Below are 19,910 nucleotides of genomic sequence, written 5' to 3'. Positions count from 1 at the left end.
CCCTGGCCCCCTATTTCTCATTTATATGCTGCCCCTCCACGACATTATCCAAAAGCACAACAGGTTCTACATGTACAATGACGACACTCAGTTCTCCACACACATCCAATTCCAACCTCTTGCACAACCACTATTTTAACCGCTCTACCATTGGCAGCCATGCCCAGAGTTCCTTCCTGTCTCCCGAAACACCTCTCTGCCTCTCTCTCCTCAAAACCTAGCTCTTCGATAAGTTTTTGGTCATCTGTTGTAAAATATCTCCTTATGTGGCTCAAAGTCAAATTTTGTTTGGTAATTCCCTTAGTAAAACGTCCCAAGCTGTTTCGTATGTTAAAGTCACAATATAAAAGCAAGTTGTTTGTATTTCTCCCCTCTCCTGAGGATGCTGACACTTGAAAGACAGTTCAAATGGCACCAGCAGTCCTCAGTCACCTCACTCAGGTAGTAATTCCACATGCCTAAGTCTAGACATAGGCTGCTGATACGCTCACAGTGCTATCAGCTGAGCCCAATCCTGCACTAAACAAAAAGTACACGTATGTATACTTTACAGCATAAGTCACTTGATAGCATCCTGGAGCACAACTCCAGTTGATTTTACCTTCCTCACCCTAGGGTGTCAAGGCCAATCATAGCACACTAATTGCTTCCCCAGCCAAAAACAGATAACTTGGCACAAATTAGAGATTCAACCATCCAGTTAATGCACACTGCATTACAAAAGCATTCAGACCTTGCTTCTGCCCTTTCAAGGTTCTGCTCTTAGCACCATACATAAGTATGTGTTGGAGACTAGCCTTATAAATTCCTTTTAACATCCCACAGCAAGTCTCGTCTTCCTCTATAGTCTAACACAAACACTTGCAAACTGATATTACACATACCTTCCCCTCTTTCTCGCATCGTACAGAACTAAGTATGGAACATCCCAGGCACATGAACTCATCCACCGTCCCGCTTCAAGACCAATGCTGACTTTCTTCAGCTCTTCTATATCCTTCTGTACTTTCCCTGCCCTGCAGGCATAATCTTTTTCTTAGGAAGCTGATATAGCATCCAGTTTTTTTTCCTTCAGCACCCAACTCCTCAGAACACAACAGTGGCAACCACAGAATCATTACAGTGCAGAAGGAGGCCGCCATTCGGCCCATCATGTCCACACTGGCTCTCTGAAAGAGCAATTCCCTCAGTTCCATTCCCCCATAACGCTGCACATTGTTCCTTTTCATATAATGTCTAATTCCCTTTTGAATGCTTCAATTGAGCCTGCCTCCATCACATTGAGGCAGAGCATTCCAGACCTTAACCACTCGCTGCATGAAAAAGTTTTTCCTGTCACTTTTGCTTCTCTTACCAAATACTTTAAATCTGTCCCCTCTCATTCCTGATCCTTTCACGAGTGGGAACAGTTTCTCTCCATCTCCTCTGTCCAGACCCCTCATGATTTTGAATACCTCCATCAAATCACCTCTCAGCCTTCTCTTCTCCAAGGAAAACAGTTCTAACTTCTCCAATCTATTTGCATAACTGAAATTTCTCATCCCTGGAACCATTCTCATGAACCTTTTCTGTACTCTCTCCAATGCCCTCACGTCCTTCCTAAAGTGCGGTGCCCAGAACTGGATGCAATACTCCAGCTGAGACCAAACTAGTGTCTTATACAAGTTCAACATAACTTCCTTGCTCTCGTACTCTAGGCCCCTATTAATAAAGCCCATGACACTATATGCTTTATTAACAGCACTCTCAACCTGTCCGGTCCCCTTCAATAACTTATGCATGTATAAACCTAGGTCCCTCTGCTCCTGCACCCCCTTTAGAATTGTACCCTTTATTCTATATTGTCTCTCCATGTTCTTCCTACCAAAATGTATCACTTCACATTTCTCTGCATGGAACTTCATCTGCTGCCTGTCTGCCCATTCCACCAGCTTGTCTATGTCCTTTTGAAGTTCTACACTATCCACCTCACAGTTCACAATGCTTCCAAGTTTCCTATTACCTGCAAACTTTGAAATTGCACCCTGCACACCAAGGTCCAGGTCATTTATGTGCATCAGGAAAAGGGTCCCAATACTGATCCCTGGGGAATTCCACTACAAATCTTCCTCCAGCCTGAAAAACATCCATTTACCACTATTTTGCTTCCTGTCACTCAGCCAGTTTCATATCCATGTTGCTACCATCCCCTATATTCCATGAGCTACAAGTTTGCTCACAAGTCTGTTGTGTGGCACTGTATCAAACGCCTTTTGAAAGCCCACGTACACATCAACCCTCTCTGTTTCCTCCTCAGAAAACTCCAGCAAGTTAGACAAACATGATTTTCCCTGAAGAAATCCATGCTGGATTTCCTTTATTAACTCGCATTTGTCCATATGACTACTGATTTTGTCCCAAATTATTTTTCCCAGAAGTTTTCCCACCTTCTTTTGGGCCTCCTTATCTCGAGAGACAATGGATACGCGCCTGGAGGTGGTCAGTGGTTTGTGAAGCAGCGCCTGGAGTGGCTATAAAGGCCAATTCTGGAGTGACAGGCTCTTCCACAGGTGCTGCAGAGAAATTTGTTTGTTGGGGCTGTTGCACAGTTGGCTCTCCCCTTTCGCCTCTGTCTTTTTTCCTGCCAACTACTAAGTCTCTTCGACTCGCCACAATTTAGCCCTGTCTTTATGGCTGCCCGCCAGCTCTGGCGAATGCTGGCAACTGACTCCCACGACTTGTGATCAATGTCACACGATTTCATGTCGCGTTTGCAGACGTCTTTATAACGGAGACATGGACGGCCGGTGGGTCTGATACCAGTGGCGAGCTCGCTGTACAATGTGTCTTTGGGGATCCTGCCATCTTCCATGCGGCTCACATGGCCAAGCCATCTCAAGCGCCGCTGACTCAGTAGTGTGTATAAGCTGGGGGTGTTGGCCGCTTCAAGGACTTCTGTGTTGGAGATATAGTCCTGCCACCTGATGCCAAGTATTCTCCGAAGGCAGCGAAGATGGAATGAATTGAGACGTCGCTCTTGGCTGGCATACGTTGTCCAGGCCTCGCTGCCGTAGAGCAAGGTACTGAGGACACAGGCCTGATACACTCGGACTTTTGTTCCCACCACCGGAGTTAAAATGACTGGCCTGTAGTTGCTGGGCTTATCTCTACACCCTTTTTTGAACAAGGGTGCAACATTTGTAATTCTCCAGTCCTCTGGCACCATCCCCGGGTCTACGAAAGACTGAAGAATTATGGCCAGTGCTTCTGCGATTTCCACCCTCATTTACCTCAGTATCCTTGGATGCATCTCATCTGATCCTGGTGCCTTATCCAGTTTAAGTACAGACAGCATATCTAATACTTCTTTATCAATTTTAAACCCCTCTAGTGTCTGACTTACCTCCTCTTTCAACATTACATGGGTTGCATCTTCTTCCTTGGTAAAGACAGATGCAAAGTATTCATTTAATACCTGAGCTATGTCCTCTGCCTCCATGCATAAATACCCTTACTGGTCCATAATCAGCCCCACTCCTCCTTTTACCACCCTTTTATTATTTATATGCCTATAGAAAATTTTGGGATTTCCTTTAATGCTTGCTGCCAGTCTTTTTTCATGTTCGCTCTTCGCTTCTCTTATCTGCTTTCTCACGTCCCCTCTGGACCTTCTATATTCAGCCTGGTTCTCAATAGTATTTTCTACCTGGCATCTGTCATAAGCACCCTTTTCCTTAACCTCCACCTCTTTTGTCATCCAGGGAGCTCTGGATTTGCTTGCCTTACTTTTCCCCTTCGAGCGAACATACCTTAACTGTGCCCGAGCTCTCTCTTCTTTGAAGGTTGCCCATTATTCATCTACCACTTTTCCTGCCAGCTTTTCACTCCAATTTATTCACCCCAGCTCCATTCTTACCCCATTTAAGTTGGCCTTTCCCCAATTAATTATTCTTACCCTGGATTGCTCTTTGTCCTTTTCCATAGTCAGCCTAAACCTTATGTTACAATGATCACTATCGCCTAAATACTCTCCTACTGATACTTGATCCACTTGGCCCACCTCACTGCCAAGAACCATCTAGCAGTGCCTCCTTTCGCATTGGACTAGTAACATAGTGTTGTAGAAAATTTTCCTGAACTCACTCTAGGAACTCTTGCCCCTCACTGCCCTTTACACTATTATCCCAGTCTATGTCTGAGTAATTCAAGTCCCCCATTCTAACTACCCTATAATTTTTGCATCTTCCTGTAATTTTGTTGCAAATTTGTTCTTCCACATCCATCCCACTAGCTGGTGGCCTAGCCACAACACCGAGTAATGTAACCCCTTAGCTCTAGCCAAATGGATTCTGTCCTCGACCCCTCTGGGACATGCTTTTTCTCCAGCACTGCAATGCTCTCCTGAGTCAATACTGCCACTCCATCACCTTTTTTCCTTTTCCTACCTTATCTGAAAACCTTGCATCGAGGAATATTTACCACCCAGTTCTGCCCTTCTTTGAGCCAGGTCTCTTTCCACATGGCAATCTGCACCTGTATCTCACCAGTCTTATTAACCACACTCCATACAGTCACATACATGCACATTCACCCCGATTCAGATTTGATTAATTTCTCCCTTCCTCTGACCCCACCTGATAACTTACTATGCCCTACTCTCGTGCTATCTATCTCCCCCAGCATTCTGTGCTCCTTGGTATTCCTCTAATACTTGCTCCTGGTTCCCACACCTCTGACAAGTTACCAATTTTGCTTCCCTCCAATCTGAATTTCCTCTTAGGTGCCCATCTCCCTGACAATTGCGTTGAAACCCTCCCCAACAGTACTAGCAAAACTCTGTGAGGATATTCGTCCCAGTCCTGGTGAGATGCAACCTGTCCATCTTGTACAGATCACGCTTGCCCCAGAACAAGTCCCAATGTCTCAGAAATATGTTGCCCTCCCTCCTACACCAGTTCTCCAGCCACGTTTTCAATCGCTCAATTCTCCTAGTCCTTTGCTCACTTGCACATGGCACTGGGAGTAATCCTGATGTTACTGCTTTTGAGGTCCTGCTTTTAATCTCCCTCCTAGCTCCCTAAAATCTGCTTTCAGGACCTCATCCTCCTTCCTACCCATGTCCTTGGTACCAATGTGGACCACGACCTCTGGCTGTTCACCCTCCCCCAGAAGAATGTTCTGTAGCTGGTCCATGACATCCTTGACCCTGGCACGAGGGAGTCAACACACCATCCTGGAATCACGATTACTGCTGCAAAAACATCTGTCTGTTCCCCTCACGAATGAATCCCCTAGCACTACTGCTCTTCCACTCTTCTTCCTCCCCTCCTGTGCAGCTGAGCCACCTGTGGCACCACAAACTTGGCATTGACTGCACTCCTCTGAGGAACCATAACCCTCACCAGTATCCAAAATGGAAAACCGAATAGCGAGTGAGATCATATTCGGGGACTCCTGCACTACCTGCCTGGTTCTTAGACTGCCTGACGGTCACTCATTCCCTATCTGCCTACATGCTCCTAACCTGCGGTGTGACCACCTCCGTAAATGTGCTCTCCATGTAGTCCTCCACCTTGCGATGCACAACAGTGACTCCAACTGCTGCTCGAGTTCCAAAACTCAAAGCTCAAGCTTCTGCAGACGTGTTAGTCTCGGACACATGGTGCATCCATGACTTGCCACATATCGTAGGCTGTACATTCCACTCGACAGAGCTGCCCTGCCATTCCTTAATTTTACAGACCTTTGATTATAACTAGAATAGCTTACAAGTACTCACCAAACAGCTCCTTCTACTGCACCGAAGTAAAGACCAAATACTGGAGCACCTCCTCCCCCTTCACCAAACTCGTCACTCACCAAACTTGAATCTCTACACTCAGCTTGCAATCTGCATACCGGTTTCATCAAGTACATCAACGTCATTATATGCCAGTTCATGACTTTCCATTAAACACTAAGACTCACTGTCTTCCACACTTCTACTTTCCATTGCCTCCAAACAATATGGTGCCTGATAATATTCAATAAGCTCTAAGGGACACTTGATTGTAAATGTGTTACAAGGTAAACACTTTTTATTGGTCAAATGATAAGGGTTAATTATTACATGTGGATCAGTAACAAAAGCTAGCAGGAGAAATATTTAGTCAATATTAAGTTCTGGACTCACAATACAGAAATAGTTTATGATCCCTGAATTCAGTAAGCTTTGGATACCATAACATTATTTGTAGTTTTCCATGTCACAAATGTATGGACAGCTGGAGACACACAAACGCACCAGTGGTCATGTGTAAAAATACTGCTCCACAAACAAATCCGTAATTACACACATCAACTGATCTTTATGCTGCATCTATCTCATGTGATCAGAAAATATGAGTACAAGGAATATTGTGGTCATGGAAAATTAAGTTTTTCTTCCATCAAATTTACTATGCACATGAATTCCCTGACCAGGTAAGAACATATTTTGTCTTTGTTTCCTCACCATAACCTAAACAAGAAATTATGTCTTGTGTGGAAGGTTCAACAACAAGCAGCTCAACTCCACAGTATTTAAATTGTTACGACCAGGTGAGAAAGGTGTCTAGGGTTCCCTCTCAGCCTTCACCTGGTCTTACCCTAAAAGGGTTTTAATTTTAAACACACTGTTTTCAGCTCCCCCTTGGTGAATCCTTGTTCACCGCTTTCCAACTATAAAGCAAAGAAACCAGCACAAACAGGTTTTCTTCAGTTTAAAGAGATTGAAATTTATTAAAACTTAAACTCTAATTCGGTTAACACCTACGGATAGATGACGCACCCACGCTAGCATGCATACGCGATACACACATGCAAATAGAGACAGAAAAGAGCAAAAGAAATGAAGTGGAAAAGGTTGAGGCAATCTCTGAAGAGGGTTTTTGTTACGGATCTTCCAACTCACTGTAGAGTCCTTGACCGTAGGTAGATCTTGCTTTTCGTTGGGCCCAGTATTCTTCTTAAACCTTGTTTGCTGCAGGAGACTTTTCTCCCTTGGGGTTCATGTGTCTTCAGTGAATTTGGAGTTCTGTGAGAAAGAGATGGGAGCAGACAGCAGAGGATGTAGCAAGCCAGCCAGAAGAGGTCTTTTCAGTCCAGGAGCAAACAGACACGGAGTTCAAACTGTTTGTACAATTCAGAAAAACCCAGGTGCAATCTCTCACCATTTAGATAATATGCTTCTTTGTTATTTCTCCTGTCAAAATGGACAACTTTGCATTTTTCCACATTATACTCCATCTGCCAGATTTTTGCTCACTCACTTAACCTATCTATATCCCTTTTTAGCCTCGTTATGTCCTCTTCACAACCTACTTTCCTACTTATCTTTGTGTTATCAAAAAATTTAGCAACCACACCTTCGATCCCTTCATCCAAGTCATTTATAGGAATTGTAAAAAATTGAGGCCCCAGCACAGATCCCTGTGGCACACCATTCGTTACATCTTGCCAACCAGAAAATGACCCATTTATGCCTAGTCTCGGTTTCCTGTTAGCTGGCCAATCTTCTGTCCATGCCAATATGTTATCCCCTACATCATGAGCTTTTATTTTTCGCAATAACCTTTGATGTGGCACCTTATCAAATGCTTTCTGGAAACCAAAGTACAATACATCCACCGGTTCCCCTGCATCCATAGCACATGTAACTCCCTCAAAGAACTCCAATAAATTGGTTAAATGTGATATCTCTTTAACAAAACCATGTTGACTCTGCCTGATTACCTTGAATTTTTCTAAGTACCCTGCTCTAACCTTTTTAATAATAGCATCTAACATTTTCCCTAAGACAGAAGTTAAGCTAAGTAGCCCGTAGTTTCCTGCTTTCTGTCTCCCTCCTTTTTTGAATAAAGGAGTTGCATTCGCTATTTTCCAGTGTAGCAGAACCTTCCCTACACCATGAGCTTTTATGAAAGGGAAGTGGTGGATGTATTGTACTTAGATTTCCAGAAGGCATTTGATAAGGTGCCACATCAAAGGTGGGATAATTTCTTGGAACAGTACTTTCTGGAGCCAACCAGAGAGCAGGCTGAACTAAACCTGGTACTGTGCAACAAGATAGGATTAATTAATGACCTCAGAGTTATGGCACCCCTAGGTAGCAGCAATCATAATACAAATGAATTTTACATTCAGTTTGAGGGAGAGAAGAGTGGGTCCAAGACCAGTATTTTAAACTTAAATAAGAGCAATTATGAGGGCATGAAAGAAGAGCTAGCTAAAGTAAACTGGCAAATTAGGTTAAGGGATATGTCAATAGAGATGCAGTGGCAGATATTTAAGGGATATTTCAGAATACAAAGAATCGAGCTCTTTTTTAAACATCTATAGAAACTCTTACTATCTGTCTTTATATTTCTAGCTAACTTTCTCACGTACTCTAATTTTACTTCATCAATCTTGCAGTCAATCTTTGCCTTTTTTTATATTCTGTCCAATCTTCTGACCTGCCACCCATCTTTGCGCAAATATATGCTTTTTCTTTAAGTTTGAAACTATCTTTAACTGTTTTAGTTAACCACGGATGACGGGTCCCCCCCTTGGAATTTTTCTTTCTCATTGGAATGTATCTATTCTGTGCACTCTGAAATATCCCCTTAAATGTCTGCCACTGCATCTCTATTGACATATCCCTTAACCTAATTTGCCAGTTTACTTTACTTCTTTCGTGCCCTTATAATTGCCCTTATTTAAGTTTAAAATACTGGTCTTGGACCCACTCTTCTCTCCCTCAAACTGAATGTAAAATTCAATCATATTATGATCGCTGCTACCTCGGGGTGCCTTAACTCTGAGGTCATTAACTAATCGTACCTCGTTGCACAATAACAGGTCGAGTATAGCCTGCTCTCTGGTTGGTTCCAAGAAATTATCCCAAAAACATTCTATGTACTCCTCATCTAAGCTACCTCTGCCATCTGATTTTTCCAACACCACCGTGTCCCCGTTAAGAGAATTACATATTCTGATTGAAGTCCAATACCCCCTATGATGATAACAACACCTTAAGCAATCTTGTCAGATCAGACTTAGTTTGGCAATTTTTCAATCTTTTCTTTCAAGGTTGGAAGCAGATTTATGATGAGCATGAAGTTTCATCTCCAGATTTTTAGAATGAGTCATCATGCAGGTAGTTACTGCACAATGACACGTAATATTCAAATCAGAATTAGAGATCAGAATAGAAACAGCTCTTTTCTTTCTATATCAATTTCGTGTCATTCATTCTGCTATGCCTTCTTTACCCTTTGACTTGAAATACTGCCATGCTGATTTCTGGCATGATGTGGAAACCACAATAAAACAAGTCGTCAGTATACTCTGCCAAAATAATCACTATACTCTTTGAAGTAATCGCTTTACTTAAAAAGTTACATTTCTTTATGCAAACAAAAAATCTGCTTTCAAGGTTGAAACAGAATTGAGAAGTTAAATCAAATAATAAATTACAAAAGGAAGAGAAATGTACAAACATGAGCATGCAAGCCCACTACTCTATGCACAGACTACACTTGTAAACAAAGCAGTAACAGACCATTACAGCATGCATCAACACACGCTCCACACATTAGCACTTCAAACTACACCCTGCTTGAGAATGCAATGAGCAGCATGTTAACAACTGAAGTGATGTTGTACATATGCATGCCCGAACAATATTTATACACTTCATATGAAGGTTCCATAAAGCATCCCATCCCTTTATCAGTTTACCAAGCAATATTTAACAATGATGAAATATAATGCAAATAGTTGGCAGAGAGTTTCAAGATTTGAACTCATTAGATTTTCCAATGACATCATAGCAAACTTCAACAACATTAATAGAAGAACTTTAATCTTTAAAGCAAACTACTTTGTCCAACTGTTAGGAATGTCCTCAAATGTTTATGGATTGTAAATCACCAGAGCAAACATAGAATAATCTTTGCAAATTTCAAACAAACCTCAAGAAATTAAATACTGTGTTGGTTTGCCCAACTGCTTAGTGGTCCTGCAACCACTGAACTTGAGACATGTGACATTTACAAACTGACTGCGTCCCAGATTCTTTGAAGTGCTGATAAATGGGAAGCATGACGACAGATGCAGAAACCAGCTGGAGCCACATTTAACCATAACCTCTCTGCACACCAACACATTAAACATTTATAACTAACTTAAAACTCAAATTACATAGAAATTTTAATGCCAAGGCTCTGCAAAGTAGTGGTAAATTATTACAAGGCATAACAACGTCAACATAGTTAAACTGTATTTATATATGCCAAAAAAGGCATGAAAAAATATTGGCAAGCAAAATCAAGGTGAACCCAAAGATGTTTTATCAATACATTATAAGTTAGAGGTTAACTCAAGAAAGAGTTGCCACTTGTCTGCCCGTCTGACCAGTTCATCAATATCTTCCTGCAGCCTACAGCTATCCTCCTCACTATCTACCACATGGCCAATCTTTGTGTAGTCTGCAAACTTCTTGATCATGCCCCTACATTTACGTCCAAATCGTTAATTATATACTACAAAAAGCAGGGGATCCAGTACGGAGCGCTGCAGAATGCCACTGGAAACAGCCCTCCAGTCACAAAAATGCGTATCAATTATTCTTTGTTTCCCATAAAAGACCAAAACAGTAACCGATGTGTCGGGATGGAAGATGTTGGTATTGTTCTTAATGAATACTTTGCATCTATCTTCACTAAAGAGGGGGATGATGCAGATATTGTAGTTAAGCAAGAGGGGTGTGAAGTATTGGATGTGATAAACATAGGGAGAGAGTATTAATGGGATTAAGATCCCTGAAAGTTGATAAATCACCAGGGAAGGATGAAACATACCCCAGGCTGTTAAAAAGCAAAAGAGGAAATAGTGCAAGGTCTGACCATCATTTTCCAGTTCTCAATGGATACAGGTGTGGTGCCAGAGAATTGGAGGACTGCTAGTGTTATACCTCTGTTTAAAAAGGGAGTGAGGGATAGACCAAATAACTACAGGCCAGTCAGTCTAACCTCAGTAGTGGGCAAATTATTGGAATCAATTCTGAGAGACAGGATAAACTGTCACTCAGAAAGCCATGGATCAATTGAAGATAGTCAGCATGGATTTGTTGAGGGAAGATCTTGCCCAATCAACTTGATTGAATTTTTTGAAGACGTAACAAGGAAGATTGATGAGGGTATTGCAGTTGATGTGGTCTACATGAATTTTAGCAAGGCTTTTGACAAGGTCCCATATGGCAGTCTGGTTAAAAATAAAAGCCCATGGGATCCAGGGAAATGTAGCAAGGTGGATACAAAATTAGCTCAGTGGCAGGAAACAAAGAATAATTGATGACAGGTGTTTTTGCGACTGGAGGGCTGTTTCCAGTGGCATTCCACAGCACTCAGTACTGGGTCCCCTGCTTTTTGTGGTATATATTAACACTTTGGACGTAAATGTAGGGGCACGATCAAGAAGTTTGCAGACTATGTGGTAGATAGCGAGGAGGATGCAGGCTGCAGGAAGATATTGATGAACTGGTCAGATGGGCAGAAAAGTGGCAAATGGAATTCAACCTGGAGAAGTGGGAGGTGAAGCATTTGGGGAGGTCAAACAAGGCAAAGGAATACACGATTAATGGGAGAATACTGAGAGGCGTGCAGGAAGTGAGTGACCTTGGAGTGAATGTCCACAGATCCCTGAAGGTAGCAGGACAGGTCAATAAAGTGGTTAAGAAGGAATATGGAATCCTTTATTAGCCGAGGTACAGAATAGAAGAACAGGGAGGTCATGCTGGAACTGTACAACTCATAGGTTAGGCCACAACTCGAGTACTATGTACAGTTCTAGTTACCTTATTACAGAAAGGATGTAATTGCCCGAGACAGGGTACAGAGGAAATCTATGAGGATGTTGCCAGGACGAGAAAAATGCAGCTATGAGGAAAGACTGGTGTCCTTCTCCTGGGAACAGAGCAGGTTGAGGGAGATCTGATTGAAATGTACAAAATTGTGAGGGGCCTGGACAGAGTTGATGTGAAGAGCCTATTTACCTGAGCAGAGAGGTCAGTGACTAGGGGCCATAGATTTAAAGTGGTAGGTAGAAAGATTAGAGGGGAGATGAGGAAAAATGTTTTCGCCCACAGGGTAGTGGGGGTCTGGAACTCACTGCCTGAAAGGATACTGGAGCCAGAAATGCTCAACTCATTTAAAAGGTGTCTGGCTATGCAACTCAAGTGCCGTAACCTGCAGTGCTATGGACCAAATGCTGGAAGATGGGATTAGACTGGGTGGCTCGCTTTTTGGCCAGCACAGACACAATGGGCCAAGTGGCTACTTTCTGTGCCACAAACTTGTTATGATTCTATGGAAAAGGAATTGCAAACAGCTAATCAATACAGCCTCCAACCAATCAGTACCATCAGTGGGATTCAACTAAATTGCAATGTTGAGTGTGCCACATTTTCATAACAAATCCACTTGGTCTGAGAGAAATATCAAGCTAATACAATTTTGCCCTTTCAAACAGATTTTGCCCAAAGAGAAAGCTTGGAATTGCACGCCACTCAGATATTGGTGGATATAGGTCTGTCACTGTTGGCTGTTGTGGTGGGATGAACTGGGGATGAATTAAAAGTATTGTACAAAAAGTGTCATGGTTTAAAAGCAATCCATCCTATAATATAAACAGAATAATCTGGAAATACATGGCTGTGGGTGCCTGGCAGCATGAGTGGAAAGAGAAACAGAGTGAACATTTCAGGTCTTTGGCTTTGTCATTTTTCATCACAACAGTTCTGACAAAAAGTCATCAACCTGAAACATTAACTCTCTCTCTCCACACATGCTGCCTGACCTGCTCAGTATTTCCAGCATTTTCTACTACTTTTCGGATTTGCAGTACCGCAACATTTTACCTTCTTTCCTATATATTGGCATCAATACTCTAAATAACACTGCAAAGTATACAAAGTATACGGAGAAAAAAGGCAAAAATAGCAAAAAAGAAACAGCCAACACAGGGAGGATAAAAAAAAGACGCCGCCCTCCCCCCCCCCCCCCCCCCCCACTTTCACCATTTTTCTCCCCATCTCACTTGAAAGCCTTGACTACTTGTTAAAGTACAGTTCCACTGATGCCAGGTACCCTCTGGCAACTTGCTCAAGTACCCTTTCTGATGGCAAATCCCAGCACGCTACCCAACCTTGCAGGTCATTATAGCCTGGTCCTAACTTGATGTCCTGAATAGTGACCAAGAATGGAAAGCACTGGCTGCTTCCCCCCCTCGCCACCCCACCACCCCCCGCAAACTAGGTTGAGTGAGGTGAAACCCAAGTCTGAAGAAACCCAATCGCTACGACATTGCACTAAGTGACCTACCTTAACTCTCAATCCCTCAATATTTGCAATTTACAGTTTACGTCTTTAACAGCTTCAAATCCCAACATCATCTCACATTCCCTCTCACAAGCAACTTTCTACAACAATCCATTGGAAATCCGATCTTTCAACTGTGGCTTACGTGCACTCCAAAATCCCTTTGCCCCAAACTACTTTCTCGACCCTACACTCTGGAATTCTCTCCCTAAACTTCTCTACTTATCCACCTCCTCCTTCTTTAGAACTCTCTTTAAACTTATCTCTGACCACCCTTTTTACTGACTCCTCCTTTGGCTCAGTGTTGATTTTTGCCTGATTATGCTTCTGTGAATTGTCTTGGGATACTTACTTTATGTGGAATATAATAGGTAAATGTGTGATAAAAAGGCAAGTTCATGTTCAGTTCAGCTAAGCATAGTCCAAAAACTGAACCTGACACTTGCTGGCCTGCACAGCTCAACTTGCTGAGGCATCCAGGAATGATATTACTTTTAATTCATGACCTCACATTGCCCCTATTTCCAACCTGTGACATAACCACCAGTACTTGTTCCTTTCAGGAAACATTTCAAAATCTTAACTCATCTCACATTCCACCTAAGAGAAGTCAAAATCTACAATTATGTGATAAAATCATACAATGGTTACAGCACAGGAGGCCATTCAACCTGGCATGTCCATGTTGCTCTCTGCAAAAACTCAACTAGTCCCACTCCTTGGTCCTTTCCCCATAGCCCTGCAAATTTTCTCTCTTCAGCTGCTTAATTCAATTCCCCCTTGAAAGCCTCGATTGAATCTGCCTCCAACACAAACTAAGGCAGTGCCTTCCAAAACCTAAACACTGCGTAAAAAAGTTTCTCATGTCACAGTTGGTTCTTTTACCTTAAACCTTTTATCTTAAATCGGCGCCCTCTGGTTCTCAACTTTTCCGCCAATGGGAACAGTTTCTTCCTATCAAGACGCATGATTTTGAGCACTGCTATCAAATGTCCTCTCAATCTTCTCTAAGAACAGCCTTCTCCAATCTATCCTTGTAACTGAAGTCCCTGATACTTGGAATCATTCTCGTAAATCTTTTCTGCATCCTCCCCAAAGACTTGACATCCAGAATTGCACACTGCACTTCACATTTTCATAAGCACAGCACAACACCCCCTCCCCACCCCCACCACTAAAACAACATATAAGTATCTGTGGCAACAGTGAACTTGTACCTGGTGGAGAGACGGAAAAAGATACCTTACGCTGCTCTGTCACCTTAAGTGCAAGGTCAGGGTTACTAGCATGGGAGAATAGAGGGCAAAACATTTCAACGAAAGTAATCGCTTGTACTTCTTGCAAGAGTGCGGACTTAAAACGAAAAGGCCTACGTTGCCTCTTATATTGCTTGAAGTGCAGGTTCACCGAGATATCAGAGTGCATATGGGGAGTAAAGATGGAGTTCAAAAAGGTACTCTGCATGCCTGCTCACCAGCGTAAAAAGTAGCAGAGGATTTTTTAAAAGCGCATACACACAAGTACACAACGTCAAATAAATTCCCCAGCTCTCGGGGTGTGTCCGTACACTCACCGATATAGTGGAGATTGAGAGCCAGATACTTGTACTGAAAGAGCAGATTGTTGTTATTCCGGGCCTGGATCTGCTGGAAAAAGGAACTCACGTCCCAACGATACAGCATTTCCAACACCATGATGCTGGGCACCCGTAGGGCCACGTTCAGCACCGCTTCCAGTTTCTCTCTCACGCCGCTCATGATCACATTCAGGTCGGCCATGATGTGAGGGGGGAGGGCGGCAGACAAAACAAAAACAGAGCGGGCGGGCTCCGATGTTTGAGATATATATATGTACTATAGATTATTGTTCTGTTGGTCGAGGTAGGACAGACCGGCTGCTCGCAAACACCATACTCCACACCCGCTTTTTCTGTCACTCCACTGAGAGGAAGATTCTCTTCCCTTCTTTTGTTTCTTTTCGGCTCCTCACGCGGTGAAAAGAAACAACGCACAAAAAATGAAGCCTTCAATCCGCCGCCATTATTCCCACCTAAGAGTCCGGCGCAGTACGCAAGCGCACTGGTGCGTGCGGGTGCCGGAGCGCGCGCCCCGCCCCGCCCCGCCCCCCGCGAGCAAGGAGTGGCGGTGGCAGGGGGCGGCCGAGCGCGCGGCCAGGGAGCGCCCCCGCGGTAGCAGGGCAAGGGGAGCGCGCGTCCACGGCAGCAGGGCAAGGGGAGCGCGCGTCCATGGCGCGCCCCGCGGCAGCAGGGGGCGGCGCCCGGCGGATGGTGTATCTCGGGGATTCACATGAAGGGAGAGCCAGCAGGCACGATTTTACCAGTCTGGTTCTGGTCAGTGGGGGAGTTCCACTCACTCTTGTACTTTCTTTTTAAAGAGCACTGTTGCTGTAAAATGATGGCTGTGGTTTTGTGGTTAGCACTCTTACTTCTGAGTCAGAAGGCTTTGCGTTCAGTTCCCACACTTGACCATGAAAATCTAGGTTGACGCCTCAGTGCAGTACTGAGGGAGTAAAAACAGAAAGTGCTGGAAATACTCAGCAGGTCAGGCAGCATCTGTGGAGAGGCAGAGTTAATGGTTCAGGTCTGTGACCTTTCATCAGAACTGGCAAAGGTTCGAAAAGAATTAGGTTTTAAGCAAGTGAGGGGGTTGGGGTTTGATAGGGAAGAGAACAAAAGGAATGAATTGTGATCGAGCAGACAGCAGGAAAGATTAAATAACAGCAATCATGGGATAAGGAGAATGTTAATGATTGTGGTGAAAGACAAAGTATTAGTCCAGGGAGAGTGTTAATGGCAGAGTAATGAGCAGCTCTGTCCAGATGAAAAAACAGGCACATGGTTTAAAAAATAGATAGAAAAACATTTTAAAAAAGGCCAGTCATGTTCTGAAATTGTTGAACTCAAGGTTGAGTCCGCAAAGCTGTAGAATGCCTAATGGAAAGATCAGGTGCTGCTCCTCGAGCTTGCGTTAGTGTTCACTGGAACACTGCAGCAGGCCAAAGGCAGAAATGTTTGCATGAGAGCAAGGGAGGGGGAGGGTGTTGAACTGGCAAGCAACCCCGAGCTCCTGGTTGCTTGAGTTCAACAATTTCAGAGCATAACTGGCCTTTTTTCGTATTTTTCTTTTTTTTTAACCATGTGCTTGTTTTTTCATGTGGACAGAGCTGCTTGTTATTCTGCCATTAACATTCTCTCGAGACTAATGCTTTGTCTTTCACCACAGTCATTAACATTCTCTTTGCCTTTGTCCCATAACAGCTTTATTATTTAATCTCTCCTTCCCTCTGCCCAATCACTCACCTTTCCTTTTGTTATCTTCCCCACCAACTGCCGCCCCTTCACTTGCTTAAAACCTAATTCTTTTCTGGCCTTTGCCAGTTCTGATGAAAGATCACAGACCTGATAAGTTAACTCTGCTTGTGTTTCCACAGATGCTGCCTGGCCTACTGAATATTTCTAACACTCTCTGTTTTTATTTCAGATTTCCAGCATCTGCATTATTTTGCTTTTACTGTACTAAGGGAGTGGTGCACTGTTAGAGGTGCTGCCTTTCGGATGAGAAGCCAAAGTCCCGTCAGCTCTCTAAAAGATCCCGTGGTACTATTTTGAAGATGATGATGACAGATGTTTTGCAGGCGAAGGTCATGGGAGGTTTTGTCTGTGCTAGTTAGCATGATTGTTGGTGACTGAAGAGGCCAATTCTTGACCTGCAGGTTCTTGAGCAGTTGGGGTACAAGAACTCCTGGTTTGGAGAGGCTCGGGTATAAGCAGACTCCTTCCTGTACCTTCAGCTGCCTCGCATCTGTTTGTTTGGAATTTGTAGGCTGCTTTCCTGGTTCTTGTGCTCCAGCTGTCTCTGTCAGCAGCCTCCTGCTCCCACTCCCATTGGTAAATGTTAGCCAGAGCGAAGAACAACAGGGCAAATCACTCCAGTATCTTGATGAATATTTATCCCTCAACCAACATCACAAAAACCAATGATCTGGTCATTATCATATGTTTATGCGAGCTTGCTGTGCACAAATTAGCTGCCATTCTACCTACATTACAACAGGGACTGAACTTCAAAAGTACTTAATTACTGTAAAGCACTTTGTGACATCCTATGATTGTGAAAAGCGCTGTCTAAATTCAAGTCTTTTGACATTAAAAAGCATCTCCATGTATTTAAACATGCCTCAGTCATGAGTTTGTCCCTCTAATTTTTTTTCCTCTGCCTTTCTCTCTTATAAATGCTTATTCACACTAGGGTTTGACTGATGTACCCTGCCCACCAAGTGGTTATTCTTGAATACTGATCTCAGACTTACATGTGCCATGAAGCTATTCAACCATGGGTGCAATACAACTGCAATCTTACGGAGTACCTTCATCCCACATAGGTGCAGTCACATTTTTCCAGCTGGAGTCAGTGGATAGCGAGCTGATTTTTCCTTTCTTAACCCTGGGAGAGTAATTGTCATGTTCCAAGACATCTCTATCTTAAACAATAACAGAAAATGCTCGAAATACTCAGCAGATCAGGCAGCATCTGTGGAGAGAAAAACAGAGTTAATGTTTGAGGTCTGTGTGACCTTTCATCAGAACTGGTCAGAATATAAAGAATGGCAGAGAATGACTAAAAGGTGAATCAGGAGAAAGAAATTACAGTATGAGAGGAAGCTAGCGAGAAATGTAAAAGCAGCAAGAGTTTGTACAAGTATTTAAAAAGGAAAAGTGTTAGTAGAGTGGTGGTCCTCTAGAGAGTGAGAATGGGGAGTTAATAGTAGATAATAAGGAAATGGTGGATGCAATGAACAAATATTTTGCTTCTGTCTTCACTATAGAGGATACAAAAAACATTCCGGCAATTGCTGTAAATCAGGAGGTGGAAGGAAGAGAGGAACTTGGTGAAATTACAATCACCAGGGAAACAGTACTGATCAAACTGATGGAGCTGCTGGTTGACAAGTCCTCGGGTCCTGATGGACTTCATTCTCGGGTCTTAAAATAGGTGGCCAATGAGGTAGCAGATGCATTGGTGTTAATTTTTAAAAATTCGCTAGATTCTGGAAAGGTTCCATCAAACTGAAAAGTAGCAAATATAGCCCCACTATTCAAGGAGGGTGGTGGGGGGAGGTGGGTGGCAGAGAACAGGTAACTATCGGTCAGCTAGCTTGGCGTCTGTTGTAGGGAAGATGTTAGAATCGATCATTAAGAAGGTTGTAGCTGGCCACTGAGAAAAACTCAAGGTAATCAGGAATATTCAGCATGGTTTTGTGAAAGGGAAGTCATGTTTAGCCAATTTGTTGGAGTTCTTTGAAGGAGTGGCATGTGCTGTGGATAAAGGGGAACCCATTGACATACTGTACATAGATTTCCAGAAGGCATTTGACAAGGTACCACATAAAAGGTTATTGCGCAAAGTAGGAGCTCATGGTGTAGGGCATAACATATTCGCATGGACAGAACATCGGCTGACTGGCTGGCAGAAAACACAGAGTATGCACAAATGGGTCCTTTTCTAAAAGTAAAATACTGCAGATGCTGGAAATCTGAAATAAAAACAAGAAATGCTGGAAATACTCAGCAGGTCTGGCAGCATCTGTGAAGAGAGAAGCAGAGTTAACGTTTCAGGTCAGAGACCCTTCTTCAGAACTGTCAAATATTAGAAATTAAAAGGTTTTAAGCAAGTAAAGTGGGGGTGGGGCAAGAGATAACAAAGGTGAAGGTGTTGATAGGACAAGGTCACAGAGAATAACTGACCAGAAGGTCATGGAACAAAGGCAAACGGTATGTTAATATTGTGCTGAAAGACGAAGTGTTAGCACAGAGAAGGTGTGAATGACTGTAAAGCACAGAGCACTCCAAGCAGAAACATAAAAAAATACATTAAAAAAACCAAAACAGTGAGTAAGCACAGTTGAAAAAAACTAAACAAACTGAAAAACCTAAAATAAAATAACCAAATAAAAAAGGAAATTGAGAAAAATAAAAAAACAACTGAACAAAAACAGGGGGACCCGTCATGCTCTGAAATGATTGAACTCAATGTTCAGTCCGGCAGGCTGTAGTGTGCCTAATGGGTAAATGAGATGCTGTTCCCCGAGTTTGTGTTGATATTCATTGGAACACTGCAGCAATCCCAGGACAGAGATGTGAGCATGAGAGCAGGGGGGAGTGTTGAAATAGCAAGCAACTGGAAGCTCAGGGTCATGCTTACGGACTGAGCGGAGGTGTTCCACAAAGCAGTTACCCATTCTGCGTTTGGTCTCCCCAATGTAGAGGAGACCACATTGTGAGCAGTGAATACAGTATACTACATTGAAAGAAGTACAAGTAAATCACTGCTTCACCTGAAAGGAGTGTTTGGGGCCTGGGATAGTGAGGAGAGAGGAGGTAAATGGACAGTTATTACACCTCCTGCGATTGCAGGGGAAGGTGCCGTGGGAAGGGGACGAGGTGGTGGGGGTAATGGAGGAGTGGACCAGGGTGTTGCGGAGGAAATGATCCCTTTGGAATGCTGACAGGGGAAGGGAGGGGAAGATGCATTT

General features: G+C 43.3%; 1 protein-coding gene across 2 annotated transcripts in view; it reads right to left on the bottom strand.

Annotated features, from left to right (window-relative positions):
* rnf145a (ring finger protein 145a) overlaps positions 1–15,439 on the bottom strand; it is a 135,702-nt gene extending 120,263 nt beyond the window's left edge. Inside the window, exon 1 of one of the 2 annotated variants that reach the window (XM_068043195.1) lies at positions 14,932–15,439. In XM_068043195.1, coding sequence (XP_067899296.1) covers positions 14,932–15,136 — 205 coding nt within the window. In that variant the 5' untranslated portion in view covers positions 15,137–15,439. Of the gene's footprint in view, positions 1–14,243; positions 14,433–14,931 lie in introns of those variants that run through there. The other variant, XM_068043196.1, reaches the window with a different exon arrangement.
* Between the last annotated feature and the right edge of the window lie 4,471 nt (positions 15,440–19,910).

The sequence above is a fragment of the Heterodontus francisci genome, chromosome 12, assembly GCF_036365525.1.
Source record: "Heterodontus francisci isolate sHetFra1 chromosome 12, sHetFra1.hap1, whole genome shotgun sequence".
NCBI lineage: Eukaryota > Metazoa > Chordata > Chondrichthyes > Heterodontiformes > Heterodontidae > Heterodontus > Heterodontus francisci.
This window is presented reverse-complemented; position numbering and strand designations above follow the sequence as displayed.